General features: G+C 42.5%; 1 protein-coding gene across 1 annotated transcript in view; it reads left to right on the forward strand.

The window, feature by feature from the left end:
- fam184ab (family with sequence similarity 184 member Ab) overlaps positions 1-22,281 on the forward strand; it is a 120,906-nt gene that overhangs the window by 77,838 nt on the left and 20,787 nt on the right. Inside the window, exons 12-16 of the mRNA XM_070849605.1 lie at positions 1,226-1,351; positions 7,268-7,414; positions 9,342-9,554; positions 16,858-17,011; positions 18,277-18,404. Of these exons, the coding sequence (XP_070705706.1) occupies positions 1,226-1,351; positions 7,268-7,414; positions 9,342-9,554; positions 16,858-17,011; positions 18,277-18,404 (768 nt within the window). The remainder of the gene's footprint in view (positions 1-1,225; positions 1,352-7,267; positions 7,415-9,341; positions 9,555-16,857; positions 17,012-18,276; positions 18,405-22,281) is intronic.

A 22,281-nucleotide genomic window follows, 5' to 3' on the forward strand; every position in this document is an offset into this window, starting at 1 on the left:
CACACACAGTTGCTTATTCTGTATTTGTGAGGCCACTCTTTAACAATGCATTCTGTAGCCCTTATACCTGACTTTAACCAGCACAACAACGTGCCTGAAATCAAAGCTCAGGTTAACCTTCAGTCTAAATAGAGTTCTAACCTCACGCCTAAAAAAAACAGATTTGAACTTTCAGATAGTCCTTTTGGAAAAGTGAGGAATGGACAAAATGTCCCAAAAATGTGCACGCTGTCAAGGTCTAGAACTCAATTTGGTCCAAAGATAGAAGTACAAGATCACAAATACACACAAACAGTGACTGGACTGATTCCACTGTTTTGCCGTATCTGGTCAATCACACTGTATCAGTGGGGGTTTTGACACAGTATAGATGGGCAGCAAATAATGGTTTTTGATTTATTTAGTCAATAAAATGGTGAAAATGCCTACTACAAGTTCATAGTCTGCCCATTGCTTGTTTGATTTAGTTTGACTACCAGTCTGAAACCCAACGTATTAAATTCACAGTGACAGAGAGCAGCAGCACATCCCCATATCTGAGTTGGTGGAACCAGCACATGATTGACTGTTTTGTTTGATAAGTGACATAATGATTTCAGTCCTACAGTGTAGACCTGCATTTGACCAGAATGGGCTTTTGAAGGGCTTCCATGTCACCACTGTTTTTGGATTGACACTGCCAGTGGCCAACACTGTGTTCGGCTGTTAGCAATGTCACTCCAAAAGGATTGAACCCTTTTTCACGCTACACAAAATCTAAAAAGTTTTCAGTGTGGCCTAAAGAACTGGATTCTTGTCAGGGTGGAAAAAGCCTCTGAGCAGCATTTAGACTACATCACCACACACACTAGACTGTCCACTGAAGCCTAGGTCCGTCTGTCTGTCTGTCCGTCTGTCTGTCTGTCCGTCTGTCTGAGTGTGACTGTCCGTCTGTCTGTCTGTCTGTCTGAGTGTGACTGTCCGTCTGTCTGTCTGTCTGTCTGAGTGTGTTTGTCTGAGTTTGACTGTCTGTCTGTCTGTCTCTCCATCTGTCTGACTGTCTGTCTGTCTGAGTGTGACTGCCTGTCTGTCTGTCTGTCTGTCTGACTGAGTATGACTGTCTGTCTTTCTGTCTTTCTCTCTGACTGCCTGTCTGTCTGTCTGTCTGTCTGACTGAGTATGACTGTCTGTCTTTCTGTCTTACTCTCTGTCTTACTCTCTGTCTGTCTGTCTGTCTGTCTGACAGGGAGAGTTGGAGACCCAAAATCGTCATCATGAAGCCAAACTCATCACCACCAAAGAAGAAGAAAAACACAAGATGGACAAGATGGCTCTGGAGCTGGAGCTCAAATGGACAGAAACACTCAGGCAAGTGTGTGTGCGTGTGTGTGTGTGTGTGTGTGTGTGTGTGTGTGTGTGTGTGTGTGTGTGTGTGTGTGTGTGTGCATGTGTGTGTGTGTGTGTGTGTGTGTGTGTGTGTGTGTGCGTGTGAGAGTAACACCCACTGCCTTTATCTACGAAGAAGAGCATGAAATTAATAGTGGACGGGAAATGGAAGTCTCTCTCTCTCTCTCTCTCTCTCTCTCTTTCTCTCTCTCTCACACACACACACACACACACACACACACACACACACACACACACACTCAGGTCATCCTCACAATATTGACTGTGACAGAGCATTATCCTTGGAGGGCTCTGCAACTTCTCAGCTCAATCCAGTGTTAAAGCCCCCAGCTCTGTCTCTGTTAACGTCCACAGACCTTTGAAGTGTTATTATTCAAATACCTCCCTGAATGAAATTGACTGTTTTGAGGTGTGAACTGATGTACTTTTCACACAGTTAAGTCGGCCATCTCTAAATGACTCTATTGGAGTTTATCTCAGCATTAAATAGTGTCTGCTCCTTTTGCGATGGGATGGTTGGGTAAACTTGTCAGTGTACTTAGATTCCCTCAGTCTACTATAGTTTCAGATGCTGATTCCCTACATTTACCAGTTAGCTGCTGACCACTGGAGCATGCTCATGACCACGTGCATTGCTTTGAAAGACTGTAGCCAGGGTTTGTTCATCCAAATTAGAAAAAAAGCCCCAGTGCCCCAGTTACTGCGGTTAATCCACAGAGCACATTGTCAACTGTTTTCATGAGGACTATTTTTTCGGTTGGAAGTACTTCTAATGAAAGCTGTTCACAGTGAGGTCCGTGGATTATCCACAGTAAATGGGACACTGTTTCTGCAAGGAGAATTTGCTGTAGAATTTTTTAAAGCTATTTTTGAACGCAGCGAGCGCCGTAAAAGAAACTCTGTTCACGTCCATCTCACTGTGGCGATGGAAGAAATCAGAATATGTGAAACGCAGGCGGATCACGAGGCGATGGTCACAGCGACGTGCTGTTTGTGGCAGTTTTGCACCTTAGGTGACATTTTGCAGGTTAGCACAGCTGTAATGTGTTGCTGTTGGCTGGACTTAACCCAAATGTCAGCGTTTCGCTCACGCTAGAGAGGAAGAGAAGCGAGGGACGATCTCTTCCTATCCAAGACGTTGATTTTCTATACATATGACATGTACAATATATATGCCAACATAAACAATATTAGAGGAAACCACCAAATGAAACCTGTGATGCAGGTTTGTATTAACATTCGACTTTGGACTGAGGTCTTTGACTTTAGGGGCGTTCAGGGTCCCTGAGCCTGTGTCTGGTCCGCCCTGTAATCTGAGGGCTAGGCAGCACCAGAGCTAAGTGAGAAAGTACTGTATGTTTTTTTTTTTTGTTTTTATTATTATTGGAGTGCACTGACCCTTGAATGACTTACTGGGGCATGTAGTCATGTAGTCACATCAAACCCACTTTTCTGTCACTCATTCGGCTATTATATTCTTTCTAAGACATTAGGCTGCTGCTTTTTTGGTTCAAAGTAATAAACTGTTCCGGTTGGTACATCAGTAGATGCTATCAGTGTGTTGGTCTCAACGTGTGTGCCAGATGATAAGCAACAAGAAATCACGGTACAGGAATGAAAAAAATATATTTGAGATAACTTGGAAAAAGTGTCTCCAATATTTAGTTGACAGGATTATTTTTAGCCGTGCAATATCCCATTCAATACATACCTTTATTTTTTAGTGTTTCCTCACTCTCTGAGCCCATGGATGTCTTTCTCCCTCGGCACAATATTGTTTTCATTTAGTCTTCACTCCACTTCTTGTATTATTTCATTCTCATCTTTTGTTCTCCTTTGTGCTCCCACCATGTGAGCCAAGCCGAGGCTTTAATAGCATCTCTTAGCACCCATGTCGTCAAATCAGATCCCTTTGTTTGGGCTTAAATCACTCCTCTCAAATTCACCTATTCACCTATAAAGACAGAGAAGCGAGCAAATACAGTTTGGTTAAAGACAGTTAGATATCAAATCACGACTAAACCTGTTAACAAAAATGTTTGTGTTGGCCTCATAATCCTTTTTTAGAGAGTTCGGAAATGCGCAACAAAAAGGAAAGGTCAATAGCTGTCAAGTCTCATCAAATTATGACAGAACTGAGTAGTTTAGGAACCTCAAGCATTTTTCTTCTCCTATCTTGGGACTCATCACAACCTAAATCTGTCAGCAGCCTCATTCCAGGCTCTTTTTATTCTTTTTATACCTCCCTAGAAGTATGAACTTTTTTCCCCCCCCACAATTAGTTGCAAACACAAACTTCTTCCAAACAGGGACCAAACCAATCTTCACCAATCATGTAAATTCAGCTAATTTCCGTGTATAATTACTGTATACTTAATGCATCTACTGAATCAAGCTGTAGAAATTTGGTTTCCACACAGACACATAACATCCAATGTTTTAACAAATTCGGAAGCAACTTGGATAAGAAGTGACAAAAAGCAAACACAGAAGGAAACGCTATTACAAGTAATGATGGTGTGACATTAATGACTCACAATAGCTGCATCAAACACAGATTAGAGGACGCCTGTTCTAATTTTCTGTCTGCTGTGCTGCCAAACTGAGTGTGGCCAATTCAGTTAAATCACTCTAAATCTCAGATTCATAAGAGTGGATCTCTAAAGTGGAGATCGACGTGCTGAGGAAATAACAAAAAAATAAGAAATATAAAGAGGCGTACTCATACCGAGGCTCTTGCCTACTGTCGCTCCTCCGCTCTTCTTGGGCTCGTCTTCATTACCTTTCATTCACCTTCCTTTTGTCTTTCTGCGCAGAGCTCTTTATTCTCAAGAGAACATCTATTCATTTGGAGGTTGGGGTGAGTACACTGTGAGTTAGTGAGCCGTCTGAATTAAGGAGGCCGGCTTTAATCCCTTTTTCACAGTGGAAACAGGCGGTTTCTCTGTGATAGCATAATCATGGAAAGAGCTCTCAGGCTTACCAAATGAACAGAGGAGGTTCAGCGGATCAGCAGACTAAAGCGTTGGCAGTGCCGTACTAGTTTGTCCTGGTCACACGGGAGATCTTGAAGAGAATATCAGGGACTTGAATCGTTTGCCTCTTGATCCAGTCAGTCGCTATGCCCCGGTAAATGTCTGGGGCTGGGGCTGGGCAATGACGGCCAGTAGGTAGGTCCACAACTTTGTGTGCTGACTAATACATCTGAACTGTCAGATGGATTACTCTGAAAGTGTGTACAGGCACTCATGGTCCCCAGACAATGAAAGCTAATGACTTAGGTGACCCAACATGGCCACTCACGTCACCTGCAGGTCAAAGTTCTCACATATCCAGTGATATATCTCAATATTTATTAGATGATTTGGTTCCCAGAGTGTCCTATCAACGTCATGAGGTTGACACTGACATATCTGTCTTTCAGACATGCTGACATGTATACGATTTGTTCATCAAAGCTTAAAGCGGAAACCGTCCTTTGGCCATTTCAGGTGGATGTTAAATCCGCGAGGGTTGCTACTGTTAGCTTCTACAAGGTGAAGCGTTCGCTTCCCCTCCCGGTGCACGCTGAGTCTTCAGGCTGTTTAGATTTTAGAGCCAAGTTGGTGTGAGTAGCCACCAGGAGGTGTTGTGTGCAGTCATATTTGTGTTTGACTTGTAGCGACAAACCACATGCAGCAAGCAGCTCTTCACAAAATGAAAAATCAAAGAATATTATTGACAAAGAGGAGGTCAGATTTTTTATTTTATAGTTCAGTTATTTAAAAAAGTATTACAACATGAAATCTTTGGGTATTTGAAGTCATAAAAAGTGTTTGGAATCACAGCCAGAAACTGTAACTTGATACTTTATATAGTTTAGTATATACCACAGAGTATATAGTCAAATACTTTGTACATTTCAGACACTTAAGATTCATGTTATTGCGAGGTAGTGATGTTGTTAATGATGGGCTCAATGTGGCATACACACAATTAGAAAGATACTTCAAGTTCATATTCATAATACATGTGTTGTCTATACTGTTCTTCCTAAAGAGTCACTGGGGGGCTGAAGTCAATCCCAGCTGACAGAGAGGTGGGGCACACCCTGGACTGGCACCTAAAGATAGACAACCACTCACGCTGACATACTACGGGCAATGTAGAGTCACCAATTAACCGAACCTGCATGTCTTTGGACTGTGGGAGGAAGCAGGAGCACCTGCAGAGAACCAGGGGGGGGGAGCATGCAAACTCCACACAGAAAGGCCCCAGGGTCAAACTGCAAACCTCCTGGCCGCACCACCCCATCATATGTATAATCACACCCAAAAATATATATACTTTAAGTGAGCAATATGTGTTAGAGCCGTGTAGCACAGCCAATTCTCCCACATTCTATCAGGAGACTTCCTGTCTTTGACTGTTCCCTCTACCCTCGGCTCATCCATCCTCTTTCCATTACTGCACCTCCCTCCATCTGCTCTCACCTGTCCTCCTGCAGCACAGATGCAATAGAAAAACACTTATTGGGAAGACCAGAGCTCTTTGAAGCTCAAGGCCCTTGTGTTGAGAGAGAGAGAGAGAGATGGAGAGGGGGAGGGGGGAGAGAGAGCACATACGTCCATCGACGTCTGTGACGTGTGTGTTTTACACTGAACGAGGATATGAATTATGACACGTGTCAAGCGCGCTGCATGATGAACGTGACTGTCTGGTGTGTGACTATACTGCTGTGTGTGTGTGTGTGTGTGTGTGTGTGTGTGTGTGTGTGTGTGTGTGTGTGTGTGTGTGTGTGTGTGTGTGTGTGTGTGTGTGTGTGTGTGTGTGTGTGTGTGAGAGAGAGAGAGAGAGAGAGAGGCCGCCTTCAGTCTGACACTTTCTGGCTCTCAAAGTGACAAAAAAAATGTGTTTGCCTCGATACTTCGTTTAACAGCTGCTATTTCAACTCCCACATAGCTATTACACACACACACACACACACACACTCACAGAGCTGTTGGCGGCACTGTTCAACAGTCTTGGTCACTCAATTGCAGTGTTGAGGTCTGATAAAGGACTATTTATTGTTTCCGTAAAGCGAATATTGAGCTCTCTGAAGCAGCTTTATCTTTCCTCTGGCTGTTTGTTAGACTCTCTTCTTTCTCCAAATATTGTTGTCAGACTTGTGAGCCATAATAAAAAGCCATGTCAACAACAACACGAGGAGACAAGGGGCCTGAAATAGACACACAAAGTTTGTGGAGATTAGCTTGTTGACTATAAATCTTATTCACCAAAGCATGGGTTAGGTTGATTTCTCACCTTCCAGGCAGCCAGTCGTCTCAGTTCATGCCAGACGAGCATAAAAAACAACTACAGTCTTAGAACTTACTCATAATAGGTAACCCTTCAGATCTGTTCATCATTTTAAGTTAAGGCAGCCACAAGCTGCCGTTTGAGGAGCTTTCCAAAGTTTGCATAACTTCAAACTTAGAATTGGTGCTGAAAGTAATTTCACTGGTGTGGTGGAGCATCGCATTAGCTACACTGACTAACAGTAACATTTGGGTCCATATCAAGCTCCGTTAGATGGACTATAAGTGAAACCTGCACTCATAAATAGTTCTGTATTAGTAATGGACTACATGATTGAGACATGATATGAAAAAGAGTCCATAGAGAATGATTTAGCGGTTCAGCTCAGCTTTACGGAGAGTTTTATAGTCTTTCAGCTCATTGTTTTCACTCATACATGGTTATTCTATAACATAGTTTTTTGGTGTAAAGGCACTGAGCCTGGCTTGCTTTGCTTTGCTTTGTGGAAAGTTTGCAATCCACAGTTCTTCACTTCAGATAACGGCCTGTAAGTACCTGTAACGTAAAGGCAAATCTCTGCGTCTTGTTTTGCTGTAGGCAGGAGTGTAAGAAGCTCCGTGAGGAGCTGAGGGAGGAGCACGAGGAGGACAAGGCCTCTGCACTGGCTCAGCTGGCACAGACCAAGGAGCAGGAACTGAGCACCGCCAGGGAGAGCTGGCAGAGGAAAGTGGAGGACCTGCTGGAACAGGTGCGACTACTGTTGATGGATCAGTATTGTGGGCATGGGATAGTCCAGTGTGTGCACCACTCTTCTTCTTTTTAACTGTGTGGAGAAGAAAACAATTACACGGATGAAGTGTTTGTGAAGTTTTATGTCCTTTACAGAATTCTTAGGGAACGCAAGAAACAATGTACAAAATCAGACCCCAGTCAGACCCCCCCATTTGTTGGTTAAAGATGGTTTTAATGTTCAACTCCGGCTCTCTGTGAACACAAAATACCAGATTGCCTCGAGCTTGTAGTCGAATGGCTGCAATTACACGAGTAGTAAAAACAAATCGATGCGGGGGGAAGAGAGAGGACGAGAAAGGGAGTCGGAGCAACTACCTCATTTCAAACTCTGACTTATTTCTCTCTTGCACCGGTGGACACACTCACTCACATATTCATTATTTGATGCTGGGGTGAATACACCAGAGCAGGCCGCTGTCGCTAATGATGCCCGGTAATATTAATGCAGTGTGACTAAGCTGTCCTGTAGTCGTTGTACACACAGGAAAACAGTGTCATCGGCTTTATTTATGTCCACGCCGTGTGCACGCTTCACACCTCGCAATCAGCGGAAGCATATTTATTTACAAATCAGAGCAGCGGCCAATCTCTTGATAGATGTGCACTGACAGAAGGTGCCGCTTGGAAATCAAGCGGTGGCACGGGATCTTTCCTGATGGCCTGCGTGTTAGCAGATAGTAAGTCGGTGACGGTGATGCTATGATGCGAGGGAAGATGCTTAACTTTCACAGAATAGGATTTAAGTTTTGCTCACACACTTAGAAGCTTCACGGTATGTTTTCAAAAAGTACAATCACAAATGTTCGTATCAGTATAGTAAATATGGGTGGAATTAGCACCACTGGGCCTCTATTTTGCATTTTTAGGACACTTTCTGGTTAATAATAAGGTCCGAATACAGCATATATAAGCACACACTAGTGTCAGTATGGCTGTACGACCTTACGACACGGTGTGTGACTCATTTCTTAGTCATACCATGATTTCCCATCATTTGGGACGCAGCTATTGAGACTGAGCTGCTTTGACTGCTTTTTGTGGTTCACTGGGAATTTGCCATGCCACGTATGATCCAAAACGGCGATGAATGAATTAACATTTACTCCAACTATGTTTCAAAGTGTTAATAAATGAATAATTTAGGGTCCAGCTGGTCGCGCTCGCGCTCCTGTCAATTCGCTCCAAGGGACTTCAAGAGCTGGTAAAGCAGACAAGGTTATCGTCCCTGGGCAAGAGGAGCTTTGCATCCTGCCATTACGTGTTGGCGTTTCTGGACAGAGACGACATGTGAGAGGCACATCACAGGTTGGCCGCACAATGGCTAGAGTCCTCTATATTCTAAGGTTTCCTATTTATCAAATCTGCTTCACTGGCAAGGCCACGGTTCGATACAGTTCTGACAAAGCAATTTGTACACGGTTGAACTTTGCTATCTCTATACATGCCCAAATGTTCGTTGTCTTAAGTTGTCTAGACAGACTAATTTGGTGAATCAAGCCACTTCCTTCCAACAATGAATTCTAATGCTGCATTCATTGCACTACAGCATCAGCAGCACAGAGTTCATTATGCACTGCAGTGAACAATTTATTTACAAAAAGTAAAGAAACTTCATTGCTTGAGGCTTCAAAGAATTACAAATATGTAGATATGGTAACATTTGTTTAAGCCTAATTGATTGCCACCCCCTCTGTGCCCTTCTCTGTTAATGTGCTGCATTAAGATGCTGCTCCCTAGAGACAGCCCGAGCGTTCTCATACCCCATCTACTTTCTTTTCCTTTAATAAGTCTATATTGGCAAAGGTGATGACCCAGGTCAACTTCCCAAGCTTCTTTAACTCCCTCCCAGTTCAACATTCCTCATTTTATCGGCTCCTCTCTAGATCTCCCTGTTGAAGCAGAGTCTGGAGATGCAGCTCTCCCAGTCACAGTCCTCGCTGCAGCAGCTGCAGCACCAGTTCAGCCAGGAGCGGGAGCACCTGAGGATGCAGCTGGACGAGCTGCAGACGGAGCACCTGCGGCGACAGCAGCGTCTGCAGGAGGTCCACTGCTGCTCCATGCAGGACATGGAGCACGCCAGGCAGAGAGATCTAAAGGTACCGCATGGTGAACGTGCACACACACGAATACATTTCTGAACAGTACAATCAAAAGACGTTTAAAGCGGATATTCAAATTACCAAACGCCCTGCGGAGTTTTCTTGTGATAGACTTGTTTACTTACAGTGTTTCTCACCAAAACACAGTGTGTACATCCTTGAAGTATAACAAATGCGTCCAATTCCTTCTTCGTAAAACATTTGCATCAGTTAGTGGCCGTACATGCGTTTAGCAGAGTACAGACAAAACAGGGACCCTCTTTTCAAAAAATGGCGCCACCAGTGGTCAAAAAAGAGCCAATATTGATTATGAGATTAATGAAAAATCCAGTAACGACCAATGTATCACTTAATGTATTGTTTACATTAGATTTATATACAACATGTGTGCCGAGTGGGACATTTAACAGTGACATTTATCAGTGTGGTACCGTTTCTAAATGATCTCAAACATGTGTTTGGCCGGGCAGCACAGAGGCACCTTTGCCTCACAGCAAGAATGTTCTGGGTTCAAATCAAGCCAACATGTTAGTGCTCTGAACCTTTCTGCGTGGAGTTTGCATGTTCTCCCTGTGCTTGCGTGGGTTATCTCCGGGTTCTCGGACCTTATCCATGAGGATAAGAGGTATCGACGGTGGACGGATCGATTGATATCTTTGGCTTTTGTGTACTGCAATCAGAAATCACTTCATTGGTGATAGAGCCTGACAGGAATACTGCAGGCAAGACTGAGCAATCAGATTGGTGTTGCATTCTTTATCTCAGCCTCAGCGTGGTGAGTAACCTCAGAACCAGGCAGAGTCAGCACCACGGACAGAGACTGGAAGCACAGCTCAAACTCAGACTAAATCAGGACCATGGACAGTGATCTGATGTATTGGAACCTATACTTATCAGGAAAACTGCCTTAGCCTCTGAGAGTATATTATTCACATCATCCACCCGTTATGTATACCGCTTGTCCTTCAGTGTCACAGAGCTGGAGCCAATCCCAGCCGACGCTGGGCGAGAGGCGGGGTACACCATGGACTGGTCGCCCTTCAATCACAGGGCCGACACATGGAGACAGACGCTCACATTCTTATCTACGGGGAATTTAGAGTCGCCAATTAACCTAACTTGCATGTCTTTGGACTGTGGGAGGAAGCCGCAGCACCCAGAGAGATCCCACGCAAGCTTCCCACAGAGAACCCACACGAGCATCGCATAGAAAGCCTCCAGCCAGCAGGCAGGCTTGAACCTTAAACCCTCTTGCTGTGAGGCAACAGTGCTAAACACTGCACCACCGTGCTGTAATTATTCATCTCAATATATTCTGAAATTAACTTATCTAGTATAGTGGCTGTAGAAATGTGAGAAACCAGAAAATTAGCATTTTCAGCACACTGAATTCTCAAACTACTTTTGTTCCTACATTTGTTAAGAGGTGCATTATTCACGACTGAAGAATGATCACGCTCTACTTAAATACAAACACTGTACACATTCTGAAAGAACACACGAACTATGAGCTGCAGCGTTTATGTCATCTTCTCTGCCAGTTAGAGAAGCTCCTCAGGAGAAGCCATCCATGACATTTTAATCCAATAGAGCCTTGTCAGAGTCAAGGTTAGACTGGCAGTGAGTCATCACCACCATTACTCACTCTCACTGACAGCAGGCTGCTGCTATATCAAGAAGCTATACTGACAGCTCTGTGTTTCCCCCTTTATAAAGTCAAAATATGCACGCACAAACACAACATACACACTCCTCCAGGTGCCAAGAAAATGTTCTTCAACGCTAATCCTTCTATTTCACAGTCAAGGTCGATTTGGATCAGCTATACATCACAATTCTAAATCCCCTTTTCGACTTGGACGCTGTAATTGTACTAATGCTTTAGGCAGAATGGGGGTCAGGAGGCAACGTCCTTATAATGTTTTTGGCAACTCCTTGAGCGCAAATGTGGAGAAGGAATATCACCTCCGAGTCAAGCGGCAGGTATGAAATTGTCAGTTTTCATTATGTAAACCAACCGACTGCTACAGCCAACACGCTCCTCCGTGTCCTCCCTCCTCGACTTTTTCCTCCTCTCATGCAAACATACACAATAGTTGGTGCACACTGACCACCTTTTTATGTCAAACATTCACAGTATTTGTTCTCCTGTAGCAGCCGTAGCTAATAAGCAGGGAAATGAAGTGTTAAAAGCTTTAGGAAGGGCTTTTATAGTGGCAGGGCGTTTATATTTCTGTCGGCGGTGCAGGGAGAGAAAACCCAATTATCCAGAGTGGAGGCATTAGAGATTAGAGATTTGTGTATGCGTGCCATATATGTGTTTGTGTGGATTGGAGGTACATTCAGATTGTCTGGCGTTATCTGTTCACAGTTCACAGACAGTGACAGGCAGTAATAAAGTTTCCACAAATCCCCGCCACACAAGCACATTCGCATAACCTAATTTAGCTCCCTTGCTGTAGCTACAAATAGAAGCAGTGAGTCTGCGTGGAGCAATTGGCAGCTTATTGATTTTTGGATCATCTTTTGTCTTACTTATCTTATTTCTCAGACTTCCTCACTGTCTGTTGCCTGCACACTTTCAGAGGGAGGATTGTTACACCGTTGTGAGCGTATTTTCCTAACAACACGTGGATATTAATACAAATTATTGTACAAAATATCCAAGTAAAAGGAAGTATGTGATGACAGCGCCACTAGTTCCTTCATCTTTTCAGGGATGCCTGCGGCGGCGCTCTAGGGGTAGTGATATTGGTCCCTACACCACTTTGCACCAGACTGAAGTCTCTGTCAGTCTCATCAGTGAAAGTAAATAAGAAGACACACCAGTTATAAAGAGCAACTCTCAATAACAGTAAACACAGTAAGTGTTACGCTAAATAAAATCAAATAAGTAAATGTGAGGTAGAACCAATAAAACAGTAAGACAATAAAGCAGTGATGGTCTTGCTGCTGATAACTACGAAAGAAATTAAGTTATTTTACTGCCTAGAGTAAACAGAACCATTGGAATTTATGGCACCTGGACCTGGAAATCTATACTTCCGCCCTAGAGGAACGAGCTCAAAGTGAGTATTCCCTCAACCAAGGACGTACGGTTTTTGATGCCGTTTGTCTCTTTGTCAGCAAGCATATGGACTAACGACTGTGTGTAGCTTGGGCCAAAGGCGAACCCAGTACAGTGGATCTAGATTCAGCTCACAAACAAGCAGTAATATTGACCAAACTGGCAAAGTGAACAGCGTGCAGCGACTGAACATACAACTAAACCTTTTTTTTTTATGACGTAATTCCCACTGTTTTGGAAACATGTCAAACATGTCAAACATGATCTGATCTGAAGCTCACATTAAAAAGCATCACTTCTCTGGAATCTCGCCAGTGTGCAGTCATCTCTCACAGTCAGATATACTGAGAGGCTCATACGCCTTCATCTGTAACAGGCTCCACTAGCGTAATGCTCTCTGTTCTGGTCTGCCCAAGAAGGCTTTGAATAAACTTAATATCATAATGCAGCAGCTTGTGTGCTAAGACTACCTGTTTATAAGTCCATCTGTGGGCTCCAGGTCAGTTTAGGCATTGAGATGCTGCTCTTGGGTTTTTAAATTGCCCAGTTTAGTACCTGAATACATATCAGACATGCTTTTGAGATACATCCCTTTTGGACACTTCAGTTCCTCCAACTCGGGTCTTTAAATTGTCCCGTGGGTCAGGATTAAGACCCGTGCTGAAGCAGCTGGATCATTCTGCTAGAAGGACCTGAGGGCCACGGACTCGGTTCATGACTTTGTCTGTTTAGCCCTCCTGCCTCTCTCGCTCCTGTTCATCGCCCCCTTTTACTTAGTTAAATGGATGCACCCACCAGCAAAGTAACAAATATTGACCATCCAGTAATGGAATGAAGATTGAACAGATAAGCCTCCACGCGCAAGCAAGCACAGAGAGGAGAAAGAAGGTGTATGTAACAACACTACAGTCAATTTGTAATTATAGAATTCACTGAGATAAAAAGTAATTAAGGTGCTCCCTTTTAATTAAAGGAATAAAAGGTATGGTTTTTAATGGCCAATGGCACAAAAAGATCAATGATCAATCCTAGTAAATAAGAGAGTTTAGGGGTTCACTTTCTCATACCTTCAACACATTATCTGGACTTGTGTGTCTACCTGCTCTGTGATTAAGGCTGGTGGTGCTTCTTTAAAGTCAGAGCACTGTAGAGAACCCGAATCTTCTGTTATGTGACATGTTTCTCACCGAAGCTGAATATGTAAGGCTACCATTACCAAATACAGCACCATGCTGAGCTTTACAGCTCTTTTCTACCTTCACCCACACCTCCCTTACCCGTGTTGTTAGATCAGGAGGACGAGGGAGAAATGAATAAACCTTGACTACATTCTTTTAAAATATAAGCAACGTTTGTTTTTCCCAACTGATATCCAAACGTACATCTCGCTCTTAGCATGATGTTGCCCTGTGAGCTACGATGAATCACAAGCTCACGGTCAAATGGAATTTCGTATGATGGGCAGAGTTAGCTAGTCATCCCAAAAGTGTTGGTTTGGCTTTTGATTGAGTAAATCTATGTTTATGCCCCCTAATTCAAGATAATTCATTAAAACATAATACGTGTAGGTGAGTTTAAACCAGGATTTAACAAGTGATAATTGTACTGTTAACACAGTTAGAGACTGTGAATGCTAAGGCAGACTTAACAAGAAGGGTGGAGCATTAAAGCAGAATACGTAATAGATGATGTAATGAGGAAATGAGGCTAAGGGACAGGTATGTCTCCGTTGCACTCCACTTTGGGAGCCTTTTATTAGTTTGGTAGCAGGTGGCAGGTGGATGTGGAGGTCAGGTGGAGCTGAATGGCAGGAAACACTGGGGACTACTGCAGGACGGGGGGGGGGGGGACAGGTTCTGAAATGAGGGAGAGTTGACGACTGGCAGACTGACAATAGTTGGAAATAATGCAAAATAATATGAGCTGCTTTCAGCGAGGCTTGATGCTTCTTGGTAGTATCGGTTTTTTTTAGCGGACACGCAACTAAACACAGCACAAACAGCATTATTACCCAGCCGCTGATGAACTGTAACACTTTTAATTTGGGATTGAGGCTTTTTAAGTGTTACCATAAGAACAGCATGGGTGCCCTGTCAAACGCTGGGAAAGGGAGACCGCTGTGCGCCAACTCAGAGGGAAGTTCATTTGAATATTCTGGGCTCATTTTGTTCCATGAATCATTTCCCAAAGGCATTACATATTGGCAAATTAAAATGCCACAGATGTTGCCGTCGACCTTCTATGAATATCATTTTGGATGTTCCTTGTTGATTGGTTCTAGTTATAATCTGCAAAATGGCATCTTAATATAGTCCTGACAAAGAAAAATGGGTTAAACCCAGTGCAAACTGCAATTTTCTTGTCTACACTGATGTGCTTTCAGGGCTGTGTGCAATAATGAAAATGAGATCTCGGCTCTATCAAATATACGACCGCTGATGAAAATAGCAGCTGTGTTTTCTCCTTTGGTGTTCAACACTTCATTTGATAAATCAGCCCGCAAAGACACAGACTTCCTGTTGCCAGCCGACACCATTTGGATTACATATTAATAATTATTTATGTTTAGACAGGTAATTCAGGCGTTTGCTTTAGTGGTTACAAAGTTGGAAAATACACTAATACAATAGAGCACAGATGCACAAAAAGCACTAAAAAATACTACTGGAAAGGTTATGAAAACATTCTGCAGCTCAGCATTAGCAAGCCCAACCAAGATATCATTGCCAGAACAGGTTATTGTCAGTATATAAGCAGGGAGATAATACAACACGATGTCCAGGAAAAAGTCAATAAAACATGTTGTACAGCCCAACAGAGATCAGCAAGGTCTAATGTTTAATATTTTACTGCTCCACACCTGCATTTGTTTTTAGCTTTCTAGGCTTGCATTGTTTTTGCTTCGTCGAAGCGTGTTTGAGCATCATGATTGATCAAATGTTTTATTCATAGCATCGTCATTAATACATAAAGGCGAAATAAGGGTAACAAGTGCCTTTAGAGTTACAATGATTTAACGAGATGGCACGTATGGAGATGAATGGAGGTCAAATGTTTTGTCAGTTCAAAGAACAAAATTATTTGTGCGTCTCTGAAAATGACACTGTTGTTCTGTAACAGGAAGCTGAACATCGAGAGCCATTGTGCTCAAGTTAGTGTTGAACAACTTAATATTGCCTCCAGCTGTTTCCAGAAATATCAACACATCATTCTGATCTTCGGTCACAGAGAAACTCGGTTATACTGAATGAATGTAATTATACAGATTGTGGTTGAAGCAGACACATGGCTGTTGATGGTCAGATGTAATACTGGTCTCGCATTCTCGGGCCAAACAAGCCAGCTGACAGCAAACAGAGTTTCTAGTAACAGACACTTGACACAGAAAACCACGTGCCATTCAGCCCCTGTCTGTCCGATGTATATTTTAGAACATGAGGCCCATATAAAGAAGCAAGCATGTCTTGTTTTTTCTTACAGCCATCACTGACTGTTGCTTAGTGTAACTGACTGAATATATTGAACTGTAATCAGTATTATAAAATTCTGTGTGAGTTTCAGTGGAACAGAAACCCTTTGAAACTTTTTAAGGAAACTTGTCTGTCGCAGAAAACTGTCATAATATATTTTGACACAAGAGGTGACCTTACTTCTATTTTCTCAAAAACGATTCAGCAGGAAAATAGAACTGTCGATAATATATTTTGACAGTGCGTGTAATGTTACCTTTTTTTATTCTTAATAAAAACTCTTCACTAGAGTAGAGTGACCTCGAATCACTTATAACTGTCAGCAAACCTTTGGCGAAAGAGTGTCTGTAAGACTGGACACTGTGAGGCACAACTGTCCACGTCTTACAGTGCGTTTTGACATTGCAGGCGAGGCACATAAGAGCTAGATCTTCTCCTCCTCTCAGGTGGTGTTTAAGTCTGTGATGATCTGCCATTTTCTCCTTCAGCCCTTATTGAGGATTTAGAATGTTACTAAAACACTTAACTATCTCTCCAACTCCATCCTCTCCTCCTCCTTAAACTCATCACCAACAAAACCTCATCTGTCTCTCTTCACTCTTTTTCTCTACCCTACTTTTTCCCCGACTCCCTTTCACTCTCTCTCCCCCTGGCTATCCCACCCTGTTTTCCACTCTCTCTGTCTATTTTCCTGCCCCTTTTGTTCCTTTCTGTTATCCTCTCTCATCCCTCCCCTGTTTCCCCATCCCTTATCCTCCACCAGGACTTGGAGGAGCGTCTCCGCCATCATCACCATGCAGAGCTGCAGTCTCTCAGAGAGGCTCACCGACAGAGCATCGAGACGCTCAAACAGCAGTCTGAGCAAGAGCTGCAAACACTGCGCTTTGAACTGGAGGATGAGGGCAAAGCCATGCTGGGTAAGGTCGTAGAGTGTGTGAGTGTGGAGGGGGGGGTGCAATAAAACCTCCCGTGACCTTTTTGCACATTTTTGTTTTCCACTAATTACTTAGGAATGCACATATTTGGGAGTTTTTGGTCACAGTGTGCACTGGTTTTTTATTCTGCAGAAACTGAAGTCACATGGAAAGAAAATACTGAAAAGTAAAACATGTATACTTTCATAGTAAATAGTGATACAACTGTCGCTTTGAGATGTACAAGTACTCGTTTTTCTCTCCAAATGCAGCACATCAAGTACGGCTTCATATGGTTTTGAACAATACAACATGTTTCCATACTTAGCACCTAACACATGTAACTGTTGTCAAACTAGTGGTTTACTACTAGTTCAGTAAAGAATGTAATCATGTGTAAGTATTATGGAAGCCCTGTCCCTTTGTAGTAATTTAATGAATACAAGACATGTGGGTATGTTTTTATATACAGTATAATGTGTAGTAACAACAGTTAAAATGCAACAAGATCATCAGAAAAATAAACCACCACCACTAGAAAGTGAAATGTCAGTTTTTAGTGCTCATGCGGCTCTGCTGCACTGTGAAAAATGGTCTTCCATTAACCTGCGTGTCACGGTCCTGACACTGGAGAGCTGCTCCCATCTGTCTCTCACTTCCCACATCCTGACGTCCTTTTATTACCCTATTATCTGTTCATCTCTCACTCTCGCTCTTACTTTCCTGCGTCCTTCGTCCATGTGCGTATGTACATATACATGCTCGGGTGGGAGTGTATAAGAATGTTATATGTGTTATTCTCTATTTTCATCATTTAAAAACTGCAGTGACCAGACAGAAGTTTTCTGAGCTTTCACGGATGTATTTCTTTTTTTCTGACATCTTAGGTTGGTCTTACATTCAGATAGACAGCCAATAGCTGTGCGTGTTCTGTCTCTATGCTCCAAAGCATTAGAAAGTTTACAGTGAAAGATATTTATTGGAGAGAGGTTTAAAGGCCACCTGGGTGAAGGCAGCCAAAGCACTCTGCTTTATGTGCAAAATAAAAGAAAGACTTCATTTATTTATTTTGTAATAAAAATGCCTTTGCATCTAATGAGCGCTTTTTTGCAAGCAGACTAAAGGTCAACAAGCTCTAAAATCCCTGAATCCGAACGTACAAACAAGCCTCGTCTCCTCCTATGTGGTATTTTCTGTACGGATTAAATATGACTTCCTGTCCTTCTCCTCCATTACACTCCCCCCTACCCCCCACCCCCCACCCCCAGCCTCTCTGCGATCAGAGTTGAACCACATCCACGCATCAGCCATCGAACACCTGAGACAAACCCACCACCAAGAGTCAACTGCCGCCAAGATGGAGCTGGAGAAAACACTGGAGAACAATCGGACACAGGTAGGACTCTCAGGGATGATTATCTGGACTTATTTGTTTGAGCAGAATATATCAAAACTCACTTCTTGACTTTCTAGTAGAGGATGAATCCACCCAAACACACACTGGCATGCTCTCTTTCATGGTGAGGGTGGAACACTGTGTGATTAGAATGAATGAAATAAACAAATCCACAATGTGCACACGCCTCTGGATTTGCTGATGTTTGTAATGTCGGTGTGTTTGGAATGACAGCTCATATTTCTATCTGTATGTCATAGTTTAAAGTTAGAATTCACAAGCTTTCAGTGCTGATCACTTTCTTAGTGATGCCCATCGTTACTGGTGGTCATACTGTCCCCTGTAGCTCTTCGTCTAATAACAAACCTGATTCTGATCTAACTCTAACCATTACTCCCTGCAATACTTAAAATGTATCTCTGTAGAAAAAAAAACTGCTGAAAAATGACTGTGTTGTTTTGTCAACGGATTAGTGATGAACGATTGCAATTAGCACTAACCAGAGTGACAAATAGATTGTGTTTCCTGTGACTGCTTCACAATAAAAGCCACCCCATGTTTTGCTAGTTTAATGTTTTTAATGTGAAGCAGCTGTGGGAAATGTTTGGTCTCCATTAATATAACTCTGACACATATAAAAGACAGCGGACAGTAAACAGCGAGGCCGACTAGAGATAGAAGACATAGAATTGTACTGGATTACATGCTGCATTGTTTCCTGTGGGAATGGCGGACTCCACCATTAACGATTAAAGCCGCTGTACGATATCGAGAATTAATGAATGAGTAGAAATACATTGAATGGCTATTGCTGAAAAAAACCTCAAACAGTGTCAAAATCTTCAGGATTATAACTTTTTACCGTTGCTGAAGCTGTTGAAGTGATTATAGCTGATTATTGCTTAGTTAAATGAATAAACAACAATTTTCAAAAATGGGAAATTAAATTTCACTGGGTCTTGGACTGTTATAATAATAGCTTGTAAAAACTGCAGTTTTTACAATTTTCTGACATTATAGATACAAAGAATAACCTATCAATCAAGAGATGACATTCCTAAGAAAAATAGGTAACATATTTAGAGTTTTCTGTTCTATCTCTTATCATTTTCTTCTAATAATAATGATAATATAAACCTGTGCTGGCAATTGAACAGAAATTAGGGATGAAAATTAAGTGAGATGATGTAGCCAGCGTGCCTCACATCCCACCTGCCACTGGCTCACACACACACACACACACACACACCACCCTGCGGGCTGTCCTCTTACCATCTCTTGTAAATCTTACTAATTACCCCAAACTCCATGGGTTCCTGTCTCATCACCTTGTGATACAGATGTTCTAGCAGAGGAGCACAGCTGGTCGTCTTTAATCCCCCGCCACCACACCGCACGTCAGTCCCTCTCATCTTTAGTCACCAAGGCAATATGGAGTCAATAAAGGCTAACGGAGTGTTTCAGCCTGAACTGCCTGTCAGTCATAAGGCTGCAGCGAACAGAGTGCAGGCTGAATTCAGGTTTCAATCACTCCTCAAGTACATAGCGTCTTTTTGACCCCCCAAGTAGATTCACATTGATTCACAGGCCTTAATTTAGTCACACTTTGTCCCAGGCACTCATGTGGGAGGATTTATTTTTTAAAAAACCCTCAAAAAGACATCTGAAGTCCTTTGATACACATCACAAATCAACCAATTTAACATTTCATTAAACTGGCACATCTGTTAAAGTATTCCTGAACACTTTTTCATCATAAAGATTATTTTGGGGACACTTGATTTGATAGGGCACAGCAGAGAATCAGAGCAGAGAGACAGGGGACAACATGCAGCAAGAATTTGAATTGGGAATATTGCACTTATGTTTTGTGTCCTATACATAATACGTAGGTCGCTGTCTTGAAAGTGACTTTATCCTTTCTGTCCTTTTACCATCTGGTGTTGTCTCCTTTTGCGCTTTAAAATAAGCCAGCAGGTTTCATGGCACAAGCTGTAACCCACCATGTGCATTTCCTTTTTGGATAACATCGTGTAAGGAACTAGGAAGTCTCATTAAATGATTTATTGTAATGTTAAAATGCTGCATGTACAATGCAGCAGCTACAAGAGGCCGACACGTCGGCAGCTTGTGTTTACATTTATGCCATGTTTACTCTGCTGGAGCTCTAATGGCACATCAACCGAAACTTCCTGAGTTGAGTCATCAGAGTGGAAGAGCTCAGCAGCAGACAGTTGTCGCGCTGTGTTAAATAATGTTTTTATACCTCCAATTACTTAACAGACGGGGAGGAAGAGGCTGATGAAATACGGGGCTGTGTGTGTGTGTGTGTGTGTGTGTGTGTGTGTACACATTGTCATCTGTGTCCCTGGAGATACTTACAGTAAGTTGTTTGATCTAGAGCTGCCTGATCAATTACTGCATCATTAGCATCCTCTGACGTCTAATATCAATTTGTTTCTTTCTGTTTGCTGTTTCACTCTCACAATCACAATATTTTCCTCTCCTGGCGAGGATATTTTACTAACTCCCAGTAACTTCGAAGCCTCTGAAAACATATTCCTCTCGGTGTAGGTTTGGTTTGAGCGTGAAATCAGGCCCTTAACATTGGACTACGTTTGAATCAGAGCATTATTCAGTGGGATGCAGCTGAACGCTAGCATTGTCTGTTGAAATTAGTGATAAACATCACAATCTTAATGAAAAACCTGATTCACATTAACGGTGTAGTACTAACTAATTATATAATACACCATCAGTCACACTGGATGGATGATTCCGAAAATGTGCACCCATTTTCAGTAGATCAGGAGACCTCACGCTAATTCAGTCAAGCTTCGGCCAGCTGATGTCCCCAGTTTTTGATAAATATTTGAATAACTTATTCATTTTTCACAGAGTTAAAAGTCAGAATAGAGAGGGTCTGACGCTGTTGGCTTATTTAACTACGCTGCTTGGAGTGGAGAGAAAAGAAATGGTGAAAGAGAGACCAAAATGTGACGACAGAGTGACAGACACAGCAGAACAAGATAAAGTCCCAAACCAGGCCCCAGTCAACACCAGCTGATTTACCTCACAGGTCATCGAACACAGACATCTGCTGTAGTTTTATTAGATTAGACCTTGAGTTACGTTCCCACACACACTCCTCAAACAGCCCTCAATCCACTGAAAGGAACCAGTTTTGCAATATTGTTTTTTTTTCTCCTTTGTTCCTTTCTGTTATTCTGCCAGTTTGTTTGACGCCGACTTGGGGGGTCGTTTTTTTTTGTTTTGTTTTTTCATTTGCTTTTGTGCCTCCTCTCTCCCCCGAAAGAAGCCAGGAGTTTGAAGAGATGGAGAGTGAAATGAGTAAATGAGTCATTAAAGATTAATCTGGCCTGTCCCCGTTATACTTAATTGCGTCGCTAGATTTATTGACAGCGAATATCAGCCAATGACATTAAATTACATTTTTAGGGAGACTTAGTTAGAGACAGATAGTGAGACAGGAGCTTGCTGGGCTATTATACAAGATTATGGCTTTTTGGATATATGAACACAGCCCTTGGCACAAATTGTTATAGAGGCAAGTGGAATGAGATTTTTGCAGAGTGGGAAATCATTAGTAGACAATAACTTGACAATATTTAATCTGACTCTGATGCCGTTAAGTGGCCCTCTACTGGGAGTCTTCAGATCACATTTCTGCCTTTCTTTGCCTCTTCACTCAAGTCTCTAATCATAATGATCCATTTGGCAAACAAGACCCACTCTGCTTCTCGTCATAATGTGGATTTGAACACTGACCTTGGCAGTGTTGATGGCTAGCTAATGACAAGATAAAGCCAGGGAAAAAACAATGAAGAGATGTAAATGAACTATGTCTTTAGTCCAT

This window comes from Pempheris klunzingeri, chromosome 18 (genome assembly GCF_042242105.1).
Source record: "Pempheris klunzingeri isolate RE-2024b chromosome 18, fPemKlu1.hap1, whole genome shotgun sequence".
Taxonomy (NCBI): Eukaryota; Metazoa; Chordata; class Actinopteri; order Acropomatiformes; family Pempheridae; genus Pempheris; species Pempheris klunzingeri.